This window comes from Tasmannia lanceolata, unplaced genomic scaffold (genome assembly GCF_043159265.1).
Source record: "Tasmannia lanceolata isolate RefF3 unplaced genomic scaffold, GAP_Taslan_0.1 ptg000006l, whole genome shotgun sequence".
NCBI lineage: Eukaryota > Viridiplantae > Streptophyta > Magnoliopsida > Canellales > Winteraceae > Tasmannia > Tasmannia lanceolata.
The window spans coordinates 20296716-20321754 of record NW_027518683.1 but is presented as its reverse complement, the minus strand read 5'-3'; the positions used below and the strand labels follow the sequence as shown (position 1 = coordinate 20321754).

At 40.0% G+C, this 25039-nt stretch overlaps 1 protein-coding gene across 1 annotated transcript; it reads left to right on the top strand.

Moving 5' to 3' along the window:
• Positions 1-15582: 15582 nt before the first annotated feature.
• PTAC16 (plastid transcriptionally active 16) lies at positions 15583-20975 on the top strand. Its single transcript, XM_077382820.1, has 5 exons — positions 15583-16137; positions 17593-18048; positions 18375-18443; positions 20191-20249; positions 20348-20975. Exons 1-5 carry the CDS (start codon positions 15727-15729, stop codon positions 20871-20873), a joined length of 1521 nt encoding a protein of 506 aa, XP_077238935.1. The 5' UTR covers positions 15583-15726; the 3' UTR covers positions 20874-20975.
• The last annotated feature ends 4064 nt before the right edge of the window (positions 20976-25039 follow it).

Sequence of the window (25039 nt, the reverse complement as noted above, 5' to 3'; positions counted from 1 at the left end):
AAGATCCTAGCTATAGTACATGATCTGCAACATACTAAGGTTGAAGTGGGCTTGAGAGGAACATGCCAGGGGCCATTTTTTTAGTTTGTTTTATTCAGTAGTGGTCAAAGTGTCAAACTAATTCCACCACGCAGGATGCCTTGCTGAATAGTATTGAGCTCTTGTGTGTAGATGTCCTCCCTTTCAACGTTGTTGGAGAACGCAACTCCCAAAGCCATCCAGGATTGGGGAATGGAAAAGCCGAATGAATCGAAAGAAAAATACCCTAGCAGAAACTAGAACCAAACTAGAAAATTCAGAATGAGATTTCTCCCCTCTGCATATTATTGTTCCTCTTTCTCCTCTGGGAAAGAGAATTAGAAGAGGAAGAAGAAGAGAATGGAAGAGAGAAGAAGAAGAGTATAAAAAGAGAAGTGAAGAATTGGGGAAGAAGAGAATAGGGGAGAAAGAGGAAGAATAATATGTAGAGGGGAGAAATATCAGTCAATTCAATTAATCATCAAAACTAAAAATCCCTAATACATGATGCCTATATATCGGCAATGGAAATAAAAATCTATGGAAAATAAAAGCCCTAAAACTAAAAACATGAAAATAAAATCCTAGAAAATAAATAACATGGAAATAAGAATCCTAGAAACTAAATAACATGGAAATAAATCCTAATGGGCAAATATGCCTCTTATTGGGCCTACAATCTGCATCATTCTCCCCCTCTTGAAAATAATTCGGCATCGAGTTCTAGTCCGCCTGGATCAAATATGTAGACGATCCACTGAAGAAGTAGAAGTCGTAATCCGATGGAGGCACTCTTGATGTCTAATGCTCGTAACAACCGTGAGAAGCGTCTGAAATGTCGGCGGAGCAAGAGGGAAGGAATCGCCCTTGTAGAATCATAAGAACATAAACCACTTTGGAGAAATAAACTGGCTGGGAAGATAGCAACGTACTCCTCCTGGATCTGCATGATAGCTATGAGCAGTACCAATCCATAACCAGCCTCAATAAAGTCATCATCCGCTGGTATCTCATCTGGCTCAATGAAATCAACAATAAAGTCATCCGCTGGATCCATATATGGTTCAATGATGCGAGTCTAACAATCTTCCCGATGATCATCATGTGCACTGAAACCCTCTGTCTCAACCTCCACAATCATCTCAATCGGAACATCGACTGTAAAATCACTCATTACTGTGCTCACGTTCTGATATGGAATCAGCATCCTCAATGAACTCCCTGTGCTCTGCATCCTCTGGCAATGCCTCATCAGTCATTGGACTCTAGCTCTATATCTTCCATCTCTGATTCTGTATTTGCCATCATGGACTCTGTATTTGACATAATCTTGGGCTCAACAACTATAATGGTCTCATTCACAATGTCAGCTGGATCATCATGCGGCTCCTCAGTAGTGTTATCAAATTCATTCTTCCCTTCTTGAGAACTAATATCTTCAACTTGTGGTAGGGGAGAAGAAGTAGTTAAGTAAATCTGCAAATCCACTAAAGCTTGCGACGCTCTAGATATCTATTTGCTGCATCAATTTCGACTTCTCGTTCACGTCGGGCTGCAGCTTTTCGTTTACGAACTTCCTCCTCACGTAACAACCTTTGCTCATACTGATGAAGAGCCATTGGCGCATAAGCTCTCATAAACTCATAAATGACCTCTTCCCGTCAATGGAATGGGGGTTCACCTAAGTTACGGTGCTGCGCCACCATGTATATCCAGAATGATTGGGCTTGTCGTCTTGCAGTTTCTCTGGCTCGGCAGATGGGCGCTCGGTGATCATAATCGTAACACTCATAATATGCATCCGAAGCATAGATCCACCGCAGACATGCATCCTCATAATAGCTATAGTGAGTGTGGCCTTGCAAATATCATTTGTCGTACCTATCAAAATATGGAACAAATGGTAGAACTATTGGGATCGGGGTCAGAAAATGAAGTCAACCATCTGATCTGTCATGTCGAAAGAAACTCAATGCTTTTCACGGATCTTAAATGGACTCCCGGATGGCTCGGATCAACGATCGGACCAAATCGGACGGACGATGAAAGTTGCTCGAAGTAGTGCTTGTGCTCATTGTCGTCTGCTGAAAGTGGGCTAAATAGACTCTTCAAGTTGTTCCGAACAACTTTTGTGTTAACGATGAGGCTAAATTTCGAGTAGAAAAGGCCCGAATGAAGATAGGGAAAATGTGATGGAGAGAGGAATGGGAAAATGTGGAGAGAGAAATCCTATTTTTCTTTTTCTCCCTTTTTCTCATTTTCTTTTTTGTTTCTTTTCTCACTCACGTGAGCTGCTAATGTGAGTCACTTAAGTGAAGGGGGTGGAGAGTATTCACCAAAGTGAATACCTAATGAAAGGAGGTGCCCAAGGGGAGAAAAAAGAGAGGTCAGAATCTATATTGCCCAAATAATATAAGGTGGGGCGGGGGGGGTAATTATTAACTCTTGCCTTTGTGACCTACTACACTGGGTTACCCGTTTAAATAGAGATAAGGTAGTCAAGCTTTATCTCTTATCTTATATGCAAAATAATGTTAGGTAACCTAGAAACTATACCTTATGCTTATATAGACGAGACGGACACGTCTCCTACCCCAACAACCAGCACTTCAGCTTTATTTCACCATAAGTAACTTTTATTTTATAAAAAAGTCTCACAACACTCACCTTTGACAGCCTTTATTAGTGGAAACGTGCTTACCTTTGACTGCTTTTATTATTGGAAATGTGTTGAGTTACGTTTCGTCTCCAAGGAAGCTAAAAGTTGGTAAGCCCTAGGCAACTTGCCTTTTTTTTTTCCCGGAAGCTATGAACAACTCGGTGGAGTCCCCTCTTCCCTACGGAAGTGCCAAAGAGGAAGGCTACGAGAATAGGGTCCTGTGCTGAAAAAGGAGAGGAGATTCCAGGGGATTTTCCAATGAGGAGATTTGCTGAAGGCAACTTGCTTTTCCAAGGGTTTGCGGCACAGGTAACAACCGGGAAGTTGATTTCCAAGGGCTTGCAAATCAGTTTGGCTGGAGAAACATGGTTAAAGGGACTGAGAAGCAAAGAGATTTAGGAGAGGGGTTTCTGGACATGAAACTGAAGGTTGTGGGTTGGCCAATGGAAGAGTGTAGCATGGATTGAAGTGGAAGGGAGATGAGATAGGGCTTAGGGTTTTGTTAGGGTTAGATGGTGGTGGAAAGGGATGAGGATTTCGGTTCTTCTAGGGTTGGGTTAGGGCTATGGTTAGGGATGTAGGATGGTGGAGGATTTGAGTAGGATAGAAGGGTCGTGTGGACTGTTGGGTTTCCGTAAATCTTCATGTCTGCACAAGGTAATAAGAGGTGTCTATGGTTTCGTAACAGATTCAATAAAGTGGATTAGTTTTGGATGGTGGTGATGGGCTGTGTTAGAGGTAATGTGTTGGTGGCTTTGCAACTGATTTTGGCAAGGAAATCCTTAGGCAAAACTTGGACAGATCTTTGGAGGCTTCGTGGCTTGATCGGAGACTTTAGAGACATGGATCCTTCGCTCTAATTCCAAATTTGATGTAGGTTGGGAAAGAGAATTAGAAGAAGAGATCGGGAGAGAGAAGAAGAAGAAGAGTATGATAAGAGAAGTGAAGAATAGAGGAAGAGAGTAGAGGAGAAAGAGGAAGAATAATATGCAGAGGGGAGAAATCTCAATCAAATCAATTAATCATCAAATCTAAAAATCCCTAATATATGATTCCTATATATAGGCAATGGAAATAAAAATCCATGGAAAATAAAAGCCCTAAAACTAAAAAATCCTAGAAACTAAATAACATGGAATTAAGAATCCTTGAAAATTAAATAACTCAATTCAACTCAACTCAACTAAACCTTTGTCCCAAACTAGCTGGGGCCGGCTAATGAATTCTTTAGAAAATTTTCATGAAGAAGGTGAAAGAGTCTACCTGGCTCAAATTGACTAAGTTTAATCTTGGCACTAGTTGGGTTCGTCTAAATGGGTCATTTTCTTCCATTCTCTCTTATCCAAGGTCATGTTCTTTGTTATGTTCCTAGCCGCCGAGTCTTACCTCACTGTTTCTACCCAAGTTGTTTTCGGTCTGCCCCTTCCTCTTTTTGCTACATCAACTTGGCACGAGTCACTTCTTCTCATTGGAGCATTCAAAGGCCTACATTGGATATGCCCAAACCATCTTAAGCGGTGCTCTCTCATCTTCTCCTCAATTGGTGCCACCCCACCTTTTTACGGATGTCTTCATTTTTAATTCTACCTAACCTTTTATGGCCGCACATCCATCTCTAAGTATTCGCATCTCCGCTACACTCATCTTATGCACATGCTGCTTCTTGGTGGCCCAACATTCTGAGCCGTACAACATGGCTGGCCTCACAACTGTCATATAAAACTTTCCCTTCAACTTGGTAGGTATTTTACGGTCGCACAGAATTCCTGAAGCATGCTTCCACTTCAACCAACCTGCTCTTATTCCGTGGTTAGCATCCTCTTCAATCCTTCCTTATGTAGGATTGAACCAAGATAGCGAAAGATATCCCTCTTAGGTACCTCCTGTCCAGTCATATTTACTACATCCTCGCCCAGCCTCCTTACATTACTAAAGTTGCACTCCATATACCTGTTTTAGTCCTACTCACTCTAAAACCTTTGGATTCCAAAGTAGTTCTCCATAACTCTAACTTAACATTAACTACTGCTTTGGTTTCGTCAATTAATACTATGTGTTTGGGACATCAACGGGGGAGGATTTAAAGTTTACAAGCGAAGAAAGAATCGTGGGAAGGAGAATGACTAATTTTTGCATGAGAGATGGACGTTCACATATGCTACATATACCACATGTGTTGTGCCACATGCCACATGGCGCATCCACTCTATGTTGACGTTTTTTTTTTAGTTGTTTTTTTTAATTACTTTATATTTTCGTCATTTTATCTGCTGTACTTTTTAAGGGCATCAACTTTTGTTCTTTTGGGTTGATTTTGGCATTTTTAGAAAGGTTTTTCGATTACCTATCTAAAGAGCCCAAGATTACGCGATTTGGACTTGATTTGGCTAAGTTATAGGCAGTTTTAGAATATGGTAAGGGTCTATTACGGGATTTACTATTTTAGGTAAGTTTTAGTCAAGGTTTTATTAATGTTGTTTTAGATGGACGGCTATGATTAGTTGCTTGGGTATTAAGTTAGTTTTAGGGTTTATTTTCTTATAAATATATGTTATGTAAGCATTGTAATGGACTTTTGAATATTGAATAAGAAATTAATTTTTTTTTTGCAAAAGAAGCTATTGAAGCTTGGAACTTCTTTTCGTCTCTCTTCTTGGTGGCTTGGAGCCATTCTTCTCAATCCCCTCTCATCTTCTCACTTCTATTCTCCTCTCAAATGAGCCATAAACAAGTAAGTCATTAGTTCTTCAATTTTTGTGTGTTCTTGAACCCTAAAATACAAAAACCCAAAATCCAAATATCTCCTACATCGTTTAAGATCTCTTCTTGAAACTTTGAAGGACTTATTTTGGGATTAAACCTTAGCCATAGCAATCAAAATTCATAGTTTTACAACCCCTTTCGAGGCCAATCAATTTTTCACACCTTTCAAGCCCCAAAACTTGCTTTTGGAGATTGACAGCGTAATCGGCCAACGTAGCAGCCTCCTAAATCTAATTTCTTTCATCGTTTAAACCTATTATCTTTCAACCCACAGCAGTTTACCCAGAATTTCTAGATCTATCCAAATTACCAAAATACCCTTTTGGCCTAAATTGGACCGATTTGACCCCATTTTGTTGCTGCAGAAGTTTATTACTGTTTTTCATTGGATTATTGCTGATTTCTCATCAAAATAAGGTTTAATTCATAGGTTTTGGTACCGTTTTAATTATTCTACTTGGTCGCATGTTTAAAACTCCGTTTTAGCCCAATCTTGCCCTTAACTAGTTACCCGAAGGACTGTCGACTAATTTGTTTAAGGTTTATTTCATGCTAATTGTGTTATTTCTCATTTTTTAATGCAAATTTAAGCCTCAATATTGCTGCTGTTTGCCAATTAATTCTGCCCTAAATTAACCCTAGTTAACCAGTATGTGTCTTTAGAGGGAAATTAGAGGGAAATAGAGGGAAGAAAAGAAACCTTTAGGGGGAGAAGCCAATCAATTTTTATTAATCATCAAAGTTCACAAATTAAGCTATAAAGAGGCCTATAAATAGGCAAATAAACAACCTAAAGATAGAAACCTACTAAAATAAGAATTCCTAAAAATAACATGGAAAATAAAATCCTAGAAACTAATAACATGGAAATAAAAATACTAGAAACTAAATAATGCGGAAATAAATCCTAATATCTGCATCATCGGGATTGAAGATAAACTTCTAAAAGAGTGTGAGCTGGTATTAATTTGGAACCAGAAATTGTGGGGAACCGTGCCAAGATTTTGTGTTGCAGGGAAGAAAACCTGCCAATAACTATTTAGGCTTACCTTTGGACTTCAATGTAACAAAGGCAGCCCTTTGGTACCCCATTGTTGAGAGAAAGCTTGCGTCATGGAAGAAGAAATACCTATCGTTTGGTGGGAGAATTACCCTGATCAAGGCGGCTCTGTCAAATATGCCGGTATACTTTATGTCCCCTTATAAAGTACAGGTAAAGGTGGCGGAGCGAATAGAGAAATTGCAAAGATACAATCTTTGGGGAGGGGGTTGGGGGCAATAAAGGAACAAGGCATCTAATGAAATGGGAGAATGTGTGTAATTTGAACAAGCACGATGGATTAGGAATTGGGAAGATTGTGGAGCAAGGCATTCTTGGGGAAGTGGTTGTGGAGATATGGCGAAGAAAAGGAAGCTTTATGGCATAAAATAATTGGCAACAAATATGGGCGGGTGTTTTTTTTTTTTTTGGGGGGGTGGGGCAGGATTGGGAAAGTAGGAACCCTGTCATAGGAAAAGGTTTGGTGCATGGAAGTCTATTTGTGTCCCTCGTGTCCAGCTTGGGTCTCTTGTTAGATTTAGAGTGGGGAGGGGATGGGACTGGGTTTTGGGTAGATCTATGGTTTGGTGAATCCCGTTTGTGCCATGCATTTCCGAACTTATACCGGTTAGCGGCCAATTGGGAGTCTTGAGTTTGCGACTACCTGTATAGTGGGAGGGGAAAGGGGAATGTGTCATGGGACATTAGGCTTAGAAGAAATCTCAATGATGATGAGATTGCCAGCCTCTCTAGCTTTTTGAGTCTTCTTAATTCTTGTTATTGGTTCCCCCCATGAGTCATACCGTAGAGTGTGCACCCTGGACTCGCAAGGTGTTTTTCTGTGACATCATTTTTCTACAGCTTGAACGAAGACATGAGGTAAGAATCCCGTTGAGCTTGAATATGTAAGTTCATTGCCTCGCCAAGGGTAAATTCTTGTTATTGGTTCCCCCAATGAGTCGCACCGTAGAGTGTGGACCTTGGATTCACAAGGTGTTTTTCTGTGACATCATTTTTCTACAGTTTGAACGAAGACATGAGGTAAGAATCCCGTTGAGCTAGAATATGTAAGTTCATTGCCTCGCCAAGGGTAGTGGCTTTCGCTTGCGTAGTCGTCCATAAGAGAATCAACACATGTGATCGCCTCAAGAAAAGAAAACTCCAGTTAGTGAGCTGGTACATCTTCTATAGGAGGGAGGAGTCTTTACTCTTTAGATCATTTATTGCTTTTTTTTTGAATGGTTAGATCATTTATTGCTACATTGCCACATTCACCATTCTCTCTTAGACTTTGGCAGGCTGTGATAAAACTCTTCAGTTTCTCATGGGTGTTTCAGAGATCTATCTAGATGGTCCTACTCCAGTGGGTGGGCGGACCTTTTGGTAGTGCATGCTTGACCATGTGGAAATTAGTCTTGTGCACTCATTTGACACTTATGGAAGGAAAGAAACAATTGGATATTCAAAGAAAAAAAGAAAGGGTGGGAAAGAGAAGTACCATTAAAAAAAAAGAGTAGGTCTTGAAGTCAGAATAGATATGATAGCTTGGGGAAGAGAAAAGGTGGATCCTAACTATAGTGTAGGAGACATACTAAGGAATTGGCATACAACTACAGTTATGTCTGAAAGCAAAATGAAGGAGAAAATTACTCATAAGTGGTCTCCGCCTCCGGTGGGATTGGAAAAGTGAACTTTGACGGGAGCCCTGGAGGAAATCCAGGACAAACCGGTATTGGAGGTTTGATTCGTGACTCTAGTGAAAGAGTATTTATGCCCTATATGGGCCCTGCGGGTATGTGTGATGTGACTGAGGCAGAAGGAAGAGCTTTTTACTTTGGGGTCTACGATGGTATGTGAATCGTAGGATGGGACCTTTAATCATCGAGGCGGCTCCACAGATGCTTTGGCTTGGGCCACAAACAAAGTCAAGGGACAGTGGAAGCTAGAAGACATCAATGCAAAAATTAGAGATCTTGTGCGCAAAGTTGGGCCCCAAATTCAGCATATGAGGAGATCAGCAAAAATATAAAGCTGATCTATTGGCTAAGGGTGGTGCGGAGAAGGCGGCCGTTGAGTTTTTTCAAAATTCCATACAAGACGGCAAAGTTGTTAAATGATCGGTTTTGGTTATTGGATCTGCTAGCAGTTCTCCACCGATAGATAGCCTCTTTCTGTATGCTAATGCAGCCGGGGCTGGCCTTAATGGGAAAATAGTTTTGTAGATCTGGTGAAGAAGAAGCTTTATGGCATATAATCATTGGTTTCAAATATGGAGATGGGGGGGCCGAGTGGGAGTATATGAACCCTTTATAGGAAAAGGCTCGAGAGTATGGTGGAGTCTTTCAACACTCTGACAAACATTTAATTCAGGTGGGAAAATATTATGCGAAGATCTTTGGGTGGGAAGTCAAGTCTTTGCCATACTTTCTTGAGTCCATGCCGTCTAGTTAGCCATTGATACTTGAGAATTAAGGAATGCTTTTGGTTGGGGGTGGGGTGGTGTTGAGTGTGCTTTGTTGTTGTGTGGTCACTCGTGTCTGGACATAAACTAAACGAAGCTGGAATTTTACCCCTTCTTAGGATCCTGTAAGATTGTACACATTCCCCCCATAGAACCCAATAGGCATATTTGGACCCCAGATGCTAATGGATTATTTTCTTTCGAATCATTGCTTGGGTTCTTAATAGAAGTGGGGTCGGTGTCTTCACTATGTTGTGTTTGGAAGGCTCCGGTTCCTCCATGAAGAGAGACAATTTGTTGTATAGCTATTGGGAGATGATTAATCCCAATGATATGATAGAAAAGAAATGGTTTTCTTTTCGAAGTAGATGCTCTCTTGGTTACAAGGTTCATGTTTTTGAGTCTCTTTGGTTTTCCAGTCTTCACTACTAGAAATATGGAGAAGCTGGAAGCTCATAGCTCTTGGTCTAAAAAGGGATCTTCTTTGTAGGGTGGCTCCATATATTTGGCATATTTATGAGGAATGAATTGGCAGGATTTTCAAAGACAAGAAGAGATCGATTGGAATAATTATTATGAAGACTAAAATCTCTTGGAAGAATCACAACATTTTGGGGGCTTCAAAGAAATGACTTAAGTACATGGAAAGAAATAGCCTATGATAGAAATCCTAAAGCAAGAGTGGAACGAGTTTAAAAAAACGGCTAGAGAGAATGCAGAAGAATTTTTTCGTCTAACACGAAAAAGAGATGTTAAGAAAGCTTGTATTCCAATTTATAAACTCCCGCATTTTCAAAAGGCTTTAGAAGAAGAAAGGAAGGAAAGGAGAATGCGATGAGAATCTGAGCTGAAGAAAAAGGGGAGGCTGGGAGCCTTCAAGCTGAGGAAGACATTATTACTGCTCAGGAAATTCTTGCTATAGGCGATGTCTTTGGAACTGGAGTTGACGAGCAATCAGAAAAGGAAAAGAGGAGGCTCATGGAAGAGGGGGCTAAAGTTCAGAGCAAGGAAGAGGAAGTTAGTAAATGTCGGGCGTGGGGGCAAGGGAGATCCTTCTGATCCCATTAATTAAAAAGTCTAATCCCCCTATGTAAATAGTTTTTTTATTAGGGGTCTTTTTGTGCCGTTTTTCTGTACTTTGCCATATCTGGTTGGTTGGGTAATGTCTTTGGTTGTAAAGTTAGGTTTTGGAAGGTCTGTCTTTAGGTGTTTAGGGTTGTTGGAGGGCTCTGGACCTCTGGTTAGTTTGGTTTTTCGGAATTTCGGGTGGAAGAATTAGTGGTGGCCAGTTTCATAAAGTAACAATTGTCTAGAAGGAGAGGATTGTAGAATTGGTGGGATGCCTGTATGTTTTCCATCACAATGGTCCAGTTGGTGATCTCCATTGCTTTCCAGGTGGATCAATTGAAAGAGGCCACATTGCTTTCAGGTGGATCATAAAGTAACAATTGTCTAGAATTGGTGCTTGATGGTGTGTGGTAGTTTTCTGTTCTAGTTTGGAATTTTGAGGTTCAGAAGTTGTTCTTTAAGGCGGGATGCCTGTATGTTTTCCATCACAATGGTCCAGTTGGTGATCTCCATTGCTTTCCAGGTGGATCAATTGAAAGAGGCCACATTGCCTTGAGAGACCATGGTCTTTCGATTGTTTCCTTGAAGCAGTTTAATTATATTGTTGGGAATCTGATATTAAGAAGTTGTTTTCTTAGGCGGGATCAATGTTACCGGGATCCCCCTCCCACCCTCAAACCCGCAATTCGGGGTCGCCGACCCGAAACTTGGGTCGTTTGCGACCCAGATCGCCAAAAATGGCAACCTGTGGGAAACAGAGAGATGCATAGAGAGGGAACACTTCGATGGATTAGGAAAAGAGAGCTGCACATTAGTTTATTAGTTTGTTCATGCTTTTATGTTTTTATTTCAGAATTGGGTAGTTATCTGGAGATATTCAAAATTTATATATTATGGATTGGATTGAAATTGTTTGCGATCCAAATTGACCCAGATTTAGTGATATCTGGAGATATTCAAATTTTATATATTATGGATTGGATTGAAACTGAAATTTTCATTTTGAATATATATATATGAATGGCATACGCGAGGTTTTTGATTTTGTTTATTAATTGTATATAGTGTGGACTATAGAATGATATTCTTGTAAAAATATATGAAATTATATATATAGAGTACCGGAGCGACCCATATTTGCGATCCAAATTGACCCGCGAGCTGAAATAGCGAACCGACTTAGCCTACCCTCATCGTACCGCGTACCGGGCTACCAACGTACCTTGTACCCGTTCCGTACCGCGTACCGGAATGAACCACGTTCCATGTAACCTTGGGCGGGATGCCTTTATGTTTTTCCTGCACAATGGTCCAGTCGGTGAGCTTCAATGTATTCCAGGTGGGGAGAATCATTTGATAGAGACCCATAATGGCTTGAGAGACCACTGTCTTTCGCTTTGTGAGGCATTTTTTCCTGGAAGCCTTTTATAGCTGTTTGTTGTGTTGGAGGTTTTGTACACCAAGTAGGAGTGAAATGGTTGATGTTAGAAGTTTGTTGGTTGAGAAGATTAGTGAAAAGAGGGGAATTGAAGTGGGCACAGTGCTGATTGATGCAATGCTGCATTTTTTTGCTTATTTGCTATCTTTTATCTCCATGGTTTAGAAGTATGCTTCTGGCCATGCTTTATTGATACTATGTAATCGTAGATGAGACCTCTGGTCCCCAATGTACCTTTTCACAGTATCAATGAATTTTTTTGTCAATTTTCAAAAAAAAAAAGAGAGCCTACAATAGAGCCCCACGACTTAGAGCACCCTGATGGTCTCCCTGTCCCCCTAACACTTCAAAATTGAACTCCGACGGAAGCTCGAGAGGAAACATGGGCCCTGCTGGCCTAGGTGTGGTCTTTAGAAACACAGCGGTGGTGAGTATTAAGGTATTTCCTGGTTCAGCAGGAAGAAACGATGCTAATGAAGCGTGACTTTTGGCACTGCTGGTGGGTCTTCAAATCTTCAAGGAAGACGTATCAGGCAATCTAATCGTTGAGGGCGATTTGCGTTCAGCTTGGCTAAGAGACTTTCCCCAGATCCTTGGAGACTAAGCATGATGGTTAAAAGAGTTGACTTATGCGGAATTATTCCAGCATCTTTTAGGACATGGGTAATGTCTGGTTTAAGGTCCCATCGGTAGGTAGCTTCCCCGGAATGGAGAAAGTCAAGCGATGGAGCACCTTATCGATGGATTGGATATCAGAATCCTCGAGTGAGGTCACATTTGAAGATGTGCAAATGATATTTCAGAGAGGCTCGTGACAGCGTGATTATGGGAGTGCTCCTTTCTAGAAATTGGAGAATCACTCTCCTCGCAGTAATTGAGTCCCACTACAGGGGCTATGAGGCATTTTTCTGTTTCTGGAGCATCATGTATAGCAGAGATCATCTCTGTCCTGCAGTGCTTTTTTGAATCTGTTGTTTTTCCATAGGGAGTGTCTGTTAGCCTTTTTTGTTTGTTTGTTCTGCTAGAGATGGGGTGGATATGGTCTTTTGGTTTTACTAGCTAGATATACTTGTTGTCTGTAGTGGGGAGTATTTTCTTTTTTGGTTCATCTAGTTCCATAGATATGTGATTCATGCGTCTATCTTTTATTGAAATCATGTTTCCATTAAAAAAATGGGAGCCAGATGGTGTGTAGGCATTCTATGAAAACTAGTTAAGGAACTGTCCATATCCTCCATTATAACCTATGGATCGCTATAGATGTGGTTGTGATCCTGTTCCATATGCTCCATCCAGCATAAATTGAGTGTGTTTTGGTGTCGTGTGGTCATTAGTGTTTGGACATAAACTAAAAGAAGCCGGCATTTTATCCCTTAGTATCCTATTAGATGGGCATATATCACCCATCTGAAGTTTCAAATTGATCACTCATCTGAAGTTTCAAATGAAAGTTTATCTTTTTTGAAAAAGTTACATTTTAGTATAAATGAAATTCCTAAGACTTGTTATTCTAATCTGTCTTGAAAATTTCTTTCTACTTGTTATTAACGCTTCCTCCCCAACCAACTACAACCCTTTTCTTTCTATTTACTTCTTGTTTACTTCTAATGAGGCTTATTAAATGCTTAATGCTGACTTTCATTGATTCTTCCCACATTGTCTTTATTCTCTTTATTGCTTTTTGCTTCCCACAGTTTCTCTTTTATTAGGCTTCCTACTTTTGATTCCTTCTCACACCCGCTTCCTACTTTGACAACTATGAGAAGAACCGATGCTAATGAAGCAGAACTTTTGGCATCGAGGTTTTAAATTTCGGTTTCGGTTTCGGCCGGCACAAATGGAAACATTTTGGTTTCGGTGGAAATCTTGTAAAATCACAGAACCGTATGGAAACATATGCAGATGATAAAAAAATTTAATCTTTAAAAAAAATATGCAAATGATGAAATTTTGGGAAATGCTAGAATAAGCACAAATATGTAACTGAAAACCATCATATAAGCAAGAAAGCCATCATTGATGGCTTAATACATCGAACGCCTAGTGACATGTGTTGTCGCACATGTCTGGAATAGTAAAGTCAATAAAGAAGTAGAATGTAATCAAGTATAAGAAAGTACAATGACCAGTCTCCCTTCGGAGGAACCCAAGTCTCCATCAATACCACAGAGTTACGGGGTATTATTGGTCCCATGCTGATCTGACATCCCACTTCAATTCAGATGTAGTTTGTAAGTTTTTAAATTTTTGACTTTTAACATCTAACATGCGTACATTGCCATCCGGAAAAAAAAAAAAAATCTAAGATGGTTACATTATGGCTGTTGGGTTTGAGCCCCAAATTGTTTGGTAAATTGGGCTAGCATTATTTCTGAAGGAAAGGATAATGTAAATGTAGTTTGCATTGCTTCCTAGTCCTGATGTGAGTGCTGCAATGTTTTCTCATCTTGCCGGATTTGCATGTTCTCTTGTTGCAATATCAGCTTTCTTAATCAAAGCCTACTTGAGTGCTTGCTTTGGGTTACAACTCGTACTAGTTATGGAAAATCGAACTATAGTAGAAGAAAACTTCATCATGGATAGACCTATAAACTGGGATTTGGACCCAGAAAACTAAAATTCTTGTTGGGTTTAGTCTACGAGGGCTCGGCCGCTTTTGTGGGTTTCAATGGAAGCATTGGGCCCTTCCGGAGAGATTAAACCAGTGTTGATACGATAATGAAATCAATTGAACAGTTCTTTGGTAACAAAAAGAAAAGCTGAAGTTGGTTCTGTGGTTTTCTTCTGCTGGCTTATTAGTTATGATTGCTAGTGCTGGTTTTATTTTATGAAATGGTTTTATCTTATGACATTATTTCTCATTCAGATGTTAGACAACATGGCCCTGTTTGGATTTTGCTGAAACAGTCATTCATGGCCGATTTTTTTTATCGTGACAAAAGTGTTCCTCTCTACAATTTAGAGGGAATTGGAGATATGGTATACCCTCCCTCTAAATAAAACTTGAACTGCGTTGGTTCAACCTATCTATCTTGTGGGTGAACAGATGGTTGAGAATTGGAATTTTTGGGATGGTTTCTTTTTTAACAATTTTCCTAAAAATTCATGCAATCCAAACCCGTGCCAACATGTTTTCCCCAAGTTTGACAAATAAACTGTGGGACAATGAACCAACATGGCAAATTAAACCAAACTAAGGCCATGTTTGGATTGCCAGAAAAAATATTTCTAGGAGTAACTATTTTTCTAGGATTTTCTTTTGCTTTCCAGAATTTATAAGATGATGATAAGGTTATAACGTCAGGGATATCATCATAAATTAAAGTTTTTGCTTGGAAAAACCTTCCGCCTGTTAAAATTATTTATTATCAAACATTGGAAAAAATTATTAACTTCTAAAAAAGTTATTCTTTCGCTAACATTTTTAGAAAACTCATGCAATTCGAGCAAGGCATAAAGAAGGCTCCTCCTAGCAAATTGGGTTTATGACAGTGCGGAGCTGAGTTGTGGTATGAAAGCCAACAAAGAACATTTCCATTGAAGAATGTTGTTGAGTCAGAAGGATCGCTTTTTCAAGATTCTCCCATCAATATAAAAATTACAAAATTGCGTCTTGTTCTCAACTCTTTAAATTTCTCAAGAACTCGAAAAAACTAATTTTTTTAATCAAATGTGGGTTTTTCTGAATCAAACCTCAATTTCTCATATTAAACATGTTTTTTCATGGATTATTTGTCCATTTCTCTTTCATTTTGTTAGTTGTAGAAAAAAACTTACTGAAGAAGTCATCATATTGAAAAGTGAAAACTGAAATTAGATGTGTACTTAGCCCATCATTCTTTGATTCTATACTTTCTGGTGTGTCTTTTTTAGAAGATATGTAGATTTGCACAGTATAGATGCTGTAAATATAAATACATGCTTCCTTTTTCTCTAGATTTTTCTTAAGTTTTCGCAGACATTTTCCAATTATTTCCAAGGCTTGCTTCATAATATTTGCACCAATGGGAGCCACTCGCCCTCTATCGTCATAAACATCTGAGTCTCATTCTCTAATGGGGCCAATGCCCCCAAAAGTATCACTAAAATGTCTGGTGTCCAAGCCCTCTCTGTAGATAACCAGATTTGACATGGCACAACGCCATTGGTCCAACATGGTGAAGATCCCGATCCAGATAAGCAAAACCATCCATCCTTCCTCCACACCTGCTAACGTTCCAAAAACTTAAAAACAAAGAGTATTAGACTAGACTTGAAGGAAGCTCATCTGTTTCCTTCTCATGGCTTCCATCCTCACCTCCAATTCCATTCTCCACACCACCCCACCTCTTTCCAAACGCGCCTTCAAAAACCCAAAACCCTCTTTGATTGTTTATGCAAAACGGGTCAGCTCTTCAGGCGATGATGAAAACCAATCCAATGAATCAAGCAAGCCAAATCGCTTCTTTTTCGACTTTGGAAAGATCCCAGATGTGAATTCTCTTGTGCCGGTCGTAAGCCAGCCATCTTCGGCCTTATCGTTTGCGAATCCTCGGCGAAAGGATCCTCAAACAGTATTTGTGGCAGGGGCTTCTGGATTGTCTGGAATTCGAATCGCCCAGACGCTCCTCCGGCAAGGTTTTTCCGTCAGGGCCGGTGTGCCGGAAATTGGCGCCGCACAAGAGCTGGCTCGTCTTGCTGTAGCATACAAGGTTAGTATCTGAAACAATGTGGGTCAGGTTTGGTGAATTGCTTGGAAAATTAACATACAACGTGGGTCAAATGTGGTAGAATTCAAAGAGGAAAATTTTCCTCCTTTGCCTAAAAATCCTTTTACCAGCTGTTAGGCCACGTTTGGATACCTCATGCTTTTCACTTGGATTTGAGTTTTGGATACAAAATACGTCAATCATCCTCACGCTCATGTTGTACAAGAGAGGGAGCGACAGAGGGAGGGATGTCTTGCTGTTACTGCAGCAAGGTCGAGGAGCAGCGAGGTGAAGGTAATTGCACACAAATATGGATTTCCAATTAATGTCTCTCATAAAAGATTTGGAAATCGGATTTTTTTCACTGTTGTAGCTGATTTGGAAATCGAAGGATCCGAACCAGTTCCAAATCTCAACTGCAAATATGAGAAATCCAAATCTAAATCTTGTGTGTATCCAAAAGTGGCCTTACTGGTCACCACAATGCAGGGTTTATTGAGGTTATTTTGGTCATTTTCTACTGAGGAATGCTTCATAAAACAAGGAGGCGACACTGTGGGTCCCACAATAAACTAATCAGAACCGTCCATCTGATAGAGCATGACTTGGATCTCATATAACACAAAATATGCTAAAAATGTGAATCATTTGGCTATATTAGTTTTTGCCCATCCATATTCAACAACAGAATATGTACAGTTTTTATGTTAAAAGTTGGATGAGTGAATTCATTGTTGGGTCATAAGTTATACAAAGAAAGGCCTATCAGATAGACTGCTCAGATCATCGTTAAGTGGGACCCACTGCATAGGTTATCCATGGACCCATGGGTCCAAAGAATTCCAATGTTGTTGGACATTATTTGGGCACATAAGCTAGACCCAAGTTTGTCCATTGGATCAATATCAGTGTTTTTTTTTTCCAACTTTCATTACTAATTTTTGGTAATAAATGGTTCTTCAATAATTTCAAAGAATCTCAACTAGCGCAATCTTGTCACCTTCAAAATCTTCAATTTGTTTTGAAAAGTCATTAATTTCCTCTTGATTTTCCCTCATTAAAGTATTGATTGTTAAAGTATAAAAGATAAATAACGCCTTTCTCACTGATAGCAAAAATCCATGATCAGCCCAAAGTGGGACTCACATGTGCCACGTGTTTGCCAAATGGGCCATACGTGCGGGGGAGTGTTAAAGTATAAAAGATAAATAAACGCGTTTCTCTGGACAGATTTGTGTACGTTTATACATGTTTATTTTTGCCTCCACAAGACATATCGAGTTGATTTTTTGGGCACACTCTATCTATGTGAGGGGCCATCAAATGAATGCTTTGGATCACTCAAATAATGTGGCCCAAACTGTTATTTTAACCTAGGGAGTAGATAAGTTAGTACCTACTCTTTTCTCATTTATCAAATTATCTTCTGTCTTCAAATATTCAATTTCTTACACACAGATAATCTCTTCCCAAGAATCAAAGCGCCTAAACGCCGTGGAATCCACATTCCAAGACCCGGAATCCATCGCCAAAGCGATCGGAAACGCCGGGAAAGTGGTCGTGACGATCGGGCCATCGGAGAACGGGCCCACTTCCGAAGTAACAACCACTGACGCCCTCCAAGTAATCCAGGCCGCACAGCTGGCTGGCGTGAGCCACGTGGCGGTCATCTACGAAAACGGGTTCATCTCTGGCAACTCCACCTACAATGTCCTTGGCGGAATCACCTCATTCTTTTCAAACCTCTTCTCCCGTTCCCAGCCGTTAACTTTGACGGAATTCTTGGCTAAAGTGGTTGAGACGGACGTTAGGTACACACTGATAAAGGCAAGCTTGACGGAGGATTTCTCGACGGAATATTCCACTAACGTCGTGGTATTGCCGGAAGGGAATTCCGCCGTTTACGACTACAAAGTAATGTAAATGGGGGTGCGATTTTGAATGCGTGTTTCTTTCTTTTTTAAAAGAATTTGAAAAAAGGAAACTGATATTGGCACTGCCATGTTTTGATAATTGCACTAACTCGTCTTGTCTTTTATTATTTAAACAGGGGTCTAAGGTTATTCCAGTTCCCAACAGCTCTCATAAGTTATTTAAAAAAGAAAAGACAAGTTTAGTTTGTGCAATTATTAAAATATGACGGTGCCTATGTCATTTATTTTTTTTTGGGTCCTTCGAGAGGATTTATTTTTGAGTCTCTCTTGAATTTCAGTTTCTGATATTTTCTTTCTGTTATTCAGGTGTCGAAATCACAGATAGCGTCACTGATTGCTGATGTTTTTTCCAACACATCGATTGCGGAAAACAAGGTATTTTCTCTTTCTGATTTTGGGCCCCACTTTTGCCTCATTAGTCATTACCAGATCGGATCACCTTTGATGGTATGATCTGAGTCCTTGATCCTTCAAACCTAGGCAGTGTTTGGGTTTGCCAATATTGCATTGAAATTTCAGGAGACTCGACTCCCACCCAACATGTTTCTTACATAATAATTGTTTTATTTAGTGGCATTCATATTATCTCCTCACTTTCAAACCAAATTCTACCGGAATGAGAGAATTTTAGTTGTTGATAATGAGAGAATTTTAGTTGTTGATAAATCCAATGCTTGTCTCCTCCTTGTTGACTTCTTACTTTTTGACTTCTCTCCGAGCTTATGGCGTGCATCCAATTCCACCAAAAAATGCTAAACCCTTAGATTTTTGTAGGCCCCTATGAATCTTATGCTTAGGTTGTCTGTTTTGAATGAGACCAAAACCATGTGGGGTCGCCTGGTGGTGATGTTCTACAAGATCTACTGTCTTGATTTTACATACAGGTTTTCTTGTATATCCTAGATATTGCTTTTTACCATTGAATGCACTTAATAATCAATTAATGCTAAAAGGCAATCTTTAGGTCCGATAGACTAAGGGGCCGTTTAGATATGCGGATTTTAGAATCCGAGATTTTTGACTGGTTTTTTACTTCGCGCCCTTCTTTCCATCAGCAATAGAGTAGCAGATCCTCCCATATTTCTAGGTTTTAGAAATCTCAGAATGCAGGAGAGAACTTTAAAGCCTGAATCTCTCACCTAAAATCCAAGAAACGCTATCAGGACATCAGCTGCTTGATCATGAACCCTCTTTGACACTGTTTAAAAACTAAAAACCTGGATTCTAAAATCCGCATATCCAAACGGCCCCTAAATGATGCTTGATAGCTTAGGGGCCGAGTGTCATCCTCCAAGCTCCTTTCAGCGCCATTTGGCTGGATTTAGGGTTGCCATTCTGATCAATGGATTTGATCATGATGTACACAAAATAAAAGTAGCTCCAAAAATTGTCGTTTAGGAAGGAGCATAACAACACATTCTTTTTAGCATTTTCCATATGATATTCATTGAAGATGTATGGTAAATAAATAATAAAAAGGGATTTGCTAGGGACCACAGCAGAAAGGCATTTTGTAGCTGGCTGTTGCATGTGAGAGTAGCCACCTCAAATGAATTATTGAATAAGACAACATCTGCTGAAAAGTGAGCCTGTGTGGCTGCCCTCACATGCACCAACCAGCTGTGAAATGCCTTTCTTCCATGGTCCCTAGCAAATTCCTAATAAAAAAGATAAAAGAAAAGGAAAAAGAAAGAGTTTACTAATATTCCCATTACCATGTTTATAAATGAGACAAACTCACCTTGTCTTTTATTACTTAACCAGCTGTCAAAAGTTATTACAATTCCTAAAAAGCTCTCTGCAGTCAATTAAAAAAGAAAAGACATGGTGAGTTTGTCTCATTATCAAACCATGGTAGTGCAAATATCATTAGACAAGGGAATACTCTTGTATTTTTGTATCTAAATACTAAAACTCAGTAAAAAAATAGGATGTCTAAAACCTGAAGTATTTTCCAAAACCCACTTGGGTCTTGTCCTTCTACCCAATAGTCAAATTTGTATTTAGGTTGATCAAAATATGAAAATAGCAGTTAAAATTCTGCATTCCTAATAATGAGCTGGGTCCATGGCTTCTTAGAAGTGAATGTACTCAACTTGTATGCATCATGAATTTTCTTCAGGTTGTTGAAGTTTCTACGGATCCATCGGCGCCTTCAAAGCCCATGAACGAGCTTTTCAGGTAATCAATCTTTTGAAATTGTCATTTATCCTCAAGCATTCATTAAAAACATAGTGCTACTGTGTTTTTTAAATGATGTTTAATGTCACTATTTTCAGTGCCATTCCTGAGGACGGTAGAAGGAAAGCATACGCAGAATCTGTAGCACAGGCAAAAGCAGAGGAAGAAGCATTAAGAGCTTCCGAGAAAGCCCGTGAAGCAGCAGATGCCACGCAGAAGCTAGAAGTAGAGGTGAAGAAACTATCAGACCAAGAAGCGCTAGCTTCCAGCCTTGCCAAAGAAGCCCGCGAGAGAGCGGAGGCCGCTGGGACTTCTCTGGAGAGTCTGTTGAGTAAGGCTAAAGGATTGAGAGAAGGGTTCTCTTGGGATAAGTTTAGTTCTCAGATTACAACTGCTGTTTCTCAGAAGACAGACGAGAAACCGAAAGCAGAGATTGCAACAGTACGAGGTCAAGCAAAGGCTCGAACATTGCCGTCCTTGAAGGCTGTCATCAAACAACCAGTCTCGAAACCGAAGCCAAAACCAAAACAGACACCACCAGCAGAGCCGAAGCCAAAGCCGGAGGTGAGAAAGGTCTTTGGTGGTCTCTTTACGCAAGAAACCATCTATATCAACGATGATTGAGATATATTTTGTATCCCACATTTTGTTTTCTCCTCGAGAGAGAAGAGAGTATGTTATGAAGGCTATTTTTGTGCCCATATAATTTCAAGCAGCATTTCAAAATGTGGTTGTGGGCCAAAACATGTCCAGAACAAACCCTATTTGACTCGTCACAATGTGATCGAGTACTCAGTGGACACGGTTAAGTACTCTATTGACATGATCATAATTCAGGAGAGACAAAGGAGTTTTGATTGACCTTGTAGGGGGAAATGTGGAAACAATAACGCAGCCAAGGTAAAAGAGAGTCGACTTGGACGAGTCGCTGATGATATGAGGGATTTTGAAACTATGATTTCAGGGCTTTAATAGTCTAAAGACAATTAAGAGGAGTGTCACCCTTTTATCATCACACCACACCCTCAAGAGTTTGCAATTGCAATTACAATAGCTATATAGGCAACTCATTTCTAATCTAAATTGTGATATTCTCAGATGCAAATGAACATCATGGAAATCATAGATTCTGCTTTGTATGTTGCTGATGCAATCTTTCTATGATACTTAACTAAATCCAAGAGTAGAAGTGACTACAACAATTTCAGTTTCACAATTTGAAGCACTTAATGAAGCCATGCCATTTCCAAGTAAAGACAAATAATGAAAGGGGTGGAAATAGCATTCCTCTTTTGAGTCTAGAGAAAATCGTTAATTCTTTAGATGTGTGGGGAATGATACACGGAGCCTGAAAGGCTAAAAAGATAGTGCAAGAATCTCTGATAGGTCCCAAATAGTGCACCCCATCCTCGAGAAACCAAAACAGTTGGTAGCATCAAATAAAAAAAAAAAAAAAAAGACGGCCCAGTGCACGAGGCTCCCGCTATTGTAGGGTCTGGGGAGGCCTAGATGTACTCAGCCTTACCCCTGCTTTACAGAGAGGCTGTTTCCGTGACTCGAACCCGTGACCACCATGTCACAATGGAGCAATCTTACCGTTGCGCCAAGGCTCGCCCTCTAGCAACGTGGGAGAAATTAGCTTTCCTTTTTTCTGATGTGAACACAACCTCTAGCAACGTGGAAGAAATTAGTTTTTTTTTTTTTTCAAAACGTTATGGATGCCTTTGCTTAAGACTTCTACCAAAATGAATAGGTATGGCGATAGAGGGTCACCTAGATCCGTATATCTAAACTAACCATTCAGCTCACTATTGATAAGAACTAGCTGTTATCAAGCATTTTTAGTATTATCTTCTTCCACTCAAAGTTGAAACCAAATTTAGCCAAAACATACATAATAAAAACAACTAGTGCTTTCTATCATTGGATTTAGCCACATCAAAGAAAATCAATCTATAAGGTCGTCGTATTTTCCAGTTGAAAGTTGTCATCACCCTTCTTAGTAGCAAATCATCCCTTCTCACAATTTCTTTCTTATTCTTTTAATGCTTGTTTCTCTCTCTCAATTTCTATTTCCTTCATCCATTTAAGTTGAGGTCCATGCTTGAAATATGAACTCTTTTATGTTGAGAGGCCTCAATTTCTTCGAGGTGCATTCCTGAAATAGGAACTCTTTTCAATGTCATCAAGTTGGCACAGGATGAGGCAAAGTTGGATGTCAATCGGCCCAAAAGCATTTTTGTTCCCCTTCTTGATTTGGTTCTTCGTTTCATTGGGTTTCTAAGCAAGGAAGAACTTGGTATTTCCATGAACTCTGAGGCTCCAAGATCGCTCGATCACTTCAAAAAGGGAAACATCTTCCCGCCAGGTAAAGGGCTTGAGGTCCCTATTACAAGAGGCACCCGATTTTATCACTACGGATGTGTGATTAGAGAGGTTTTGATTCTGAAATTCAATGAAAGGTGTGGGGTAATCTTGGATCCAAGGGAGATTGATGAGGACACGGTCAATTCTAGCGCAGATCTTGGTGTTGGGCAGCCCTTTGCTGGCCTACGAGTACATATTCTCAATGAATCTAAGATCCAAAGGAAACTGTCTCCGACGCATTGATTGAGATCATTGACATCAATTCTATTGAGGGCAGCTCCACTACATTTTTCATTGTTATATATAATCATATTGAGGTCCCTTGCTATGATCCAAGGTCTGAGATTCTGTCAGATAGATGTATGATATTGTTCCATACTTCCATGTGATTCTTCTTTCGCCTCCTTTTACCTCACAGATAACAGTGAGGTAGGTGTTGTTGGTTGCTCAAATAGAGACTAGATTATGCACCATATGACTGGTTTCAATAAGAAATTACTAAGTTAATGACAGAAGGTTCCCATATCACCCTAATGTTTCCTTTAGGAACCTGATCACAGTTGACAAAACATTCTAGTCAACCTGAATTGTTTGCAACAAATTATGAAGGTTTAGGGCCCTGATTCTCATTTCATACAGACAAACAAGAAGGAAGTGATTTTGGTTCATAAGGATTTGCACCTCATCACATTTGAGGCTTGATTGAAGGTCTCTAATGTTCCACGCACTGAAGGGGATAATCATGAGACTGAATTGGAGCTGGAATTTTGGTTCTGCTATTCCCAACAGTATGGGTATTTGATGCATTGGATTTCTCATCAGAGTCATCTGTCAGCTCATTAAGGACCTTGATCTTTGGGTTTCTGCCAGAGCCTTTTGAAGCAGAGACATGAAGGAGGTCAGGGGATAAGCTTGTTTGTTCATATATCTCCATATATTCACTTTCCAATGAGCAGAGTTCATCATTATCATCTAACGGTTGACTTTTGGGTTGGGGGGGCTCTTGTTCCTCGATTTTTTAGGAAGCTTTCTCCCTATCTATGGAGGCAAGCTAATTGGTAGTGATTCCAGCTGGGACATTTGAGAGAAGTTTTTCATCTAGAGCAGTGTCCACTTCAGGTTTTGACCAAAGTTTCATCAACCATAGGATCCAAATGGTTCAAAACTTTAGTAGGAGGCCTCTGGGTAGTAGTATTTCCCAAATAATTGTTGATTGTAGGTTGATCTTGGGAGCTCTTTTATCCTTTCTTGTTGGTATCGACCTATTCTTGGTAAGAAGGTTCCATTTTTCTCAAGAAAAGCTGGGCAAGTATCTTTAGAGTGGCCAAACACAGCATTCAGAACAAGACACGAGTTTTCAATTTTATGGGTTTTTGTTCCATTTTTTTTTTGAATGGCAGAGTTTGTATTATATTTTGAGTGTTTATATCAATTTGGATTGGGAGACCATCAAAAGCATTGATATGAATGAACACATGAGCATGAGATAGATGAGTTTGGTCTGAAGTTTGTCAGTCCTTGCATAGAGAGGTTCCAATGGACGTTGCAATTCTTCTTAGAGAGTTGGTAGACCAATATTTCAGGTGATGAAAAGGAAGTTCAATCCGTATAGGGATGGTGGTGAGTTACGAGTTTTTCTAGACTGGTATCAGGTGTCCACCTACAGAGGATAAGGGCCCACTGAAGTGGTGGTTTGTTTCAATCACCAGAGAACAATCATAAAAGTTTAAGAGAATTTGAAAAGGAAGAAAGTCTCTGTCAAGGGAGAATAAATAGAAGGATCCTTTGCTTCCATCTTTCTTCTAGAGAAGATTTTTTAGTTGTAAAAGTAGAACTGTATGACTTTTTCCCTGGAAAGGAGCCCATAAGGCAAGTGTCCCAATTCTCTAAGTTTCTTTCATCCTCTGCATCTAGGATAGAAACAATTCTTCTCCCTTCCATAATAGAGGAGGACAATTGTCCCAATTCTTTGAGTTTTTTCATCCTCTTCATCTAGGATAGAAACAATTCTACTCCCTTCCATAATAGAGGATGTTGGGATGAATTCCACTTTGGTTTGAGTTATTTGATTTGTAGGTTTGGAGGTGAGGTGAGATCATCCCAGGCTAGGGGGTTATTGCTATTCACAGGTTTGATTTCAGTGAGAGGCCTAATAGGTGCCACTGCCTGCACTCTGCAATGTTGAGAAGAAAGAGGAGCGGGGTGTCCATCTGGAGAAGGCAGATGCGTGTGTATGGTCAGTCCTCAAGGACGTAGGGCAAGAGGATTTGAGCTCTGCAAGAGGTAAGGGGGGTGTATTGGCATAGTGGGGAGTGGGAGGCGGGGCTAAGGAAGGAAGCGTTGTAATGGGGAGAACAGTGGGCTATCTCGAACTCGCAAGCTGCTTGTGGAGAACGCAAGCATTCTTGTCCATGTATAGGGGC

Excerpts from the sequence above, each read along its gene's own strand:
- PTAC16 (XM_077382820.1), top strand. The coding sequence starts at position 15,727 with ATGGCTTCCATCCTCACCTCCAATTCCATTCTCCACACCACCCCACCT. Across the intron at positions 18,049-18,374 it reads CCGCCGTTTACGACTACAAA|GTGTCGAAATCACAGATAGC; the intron begins GTAATGTAAATG and ends TCTGTTATTCAG. Across the intron at positions 20,250-20,347 it reads CCCATGAACGAGCTTTTCAG|TGCCATTCCTGAGGACGGTA; the intron begins GTAATCAATCTT and ends CACTATTTTCAG.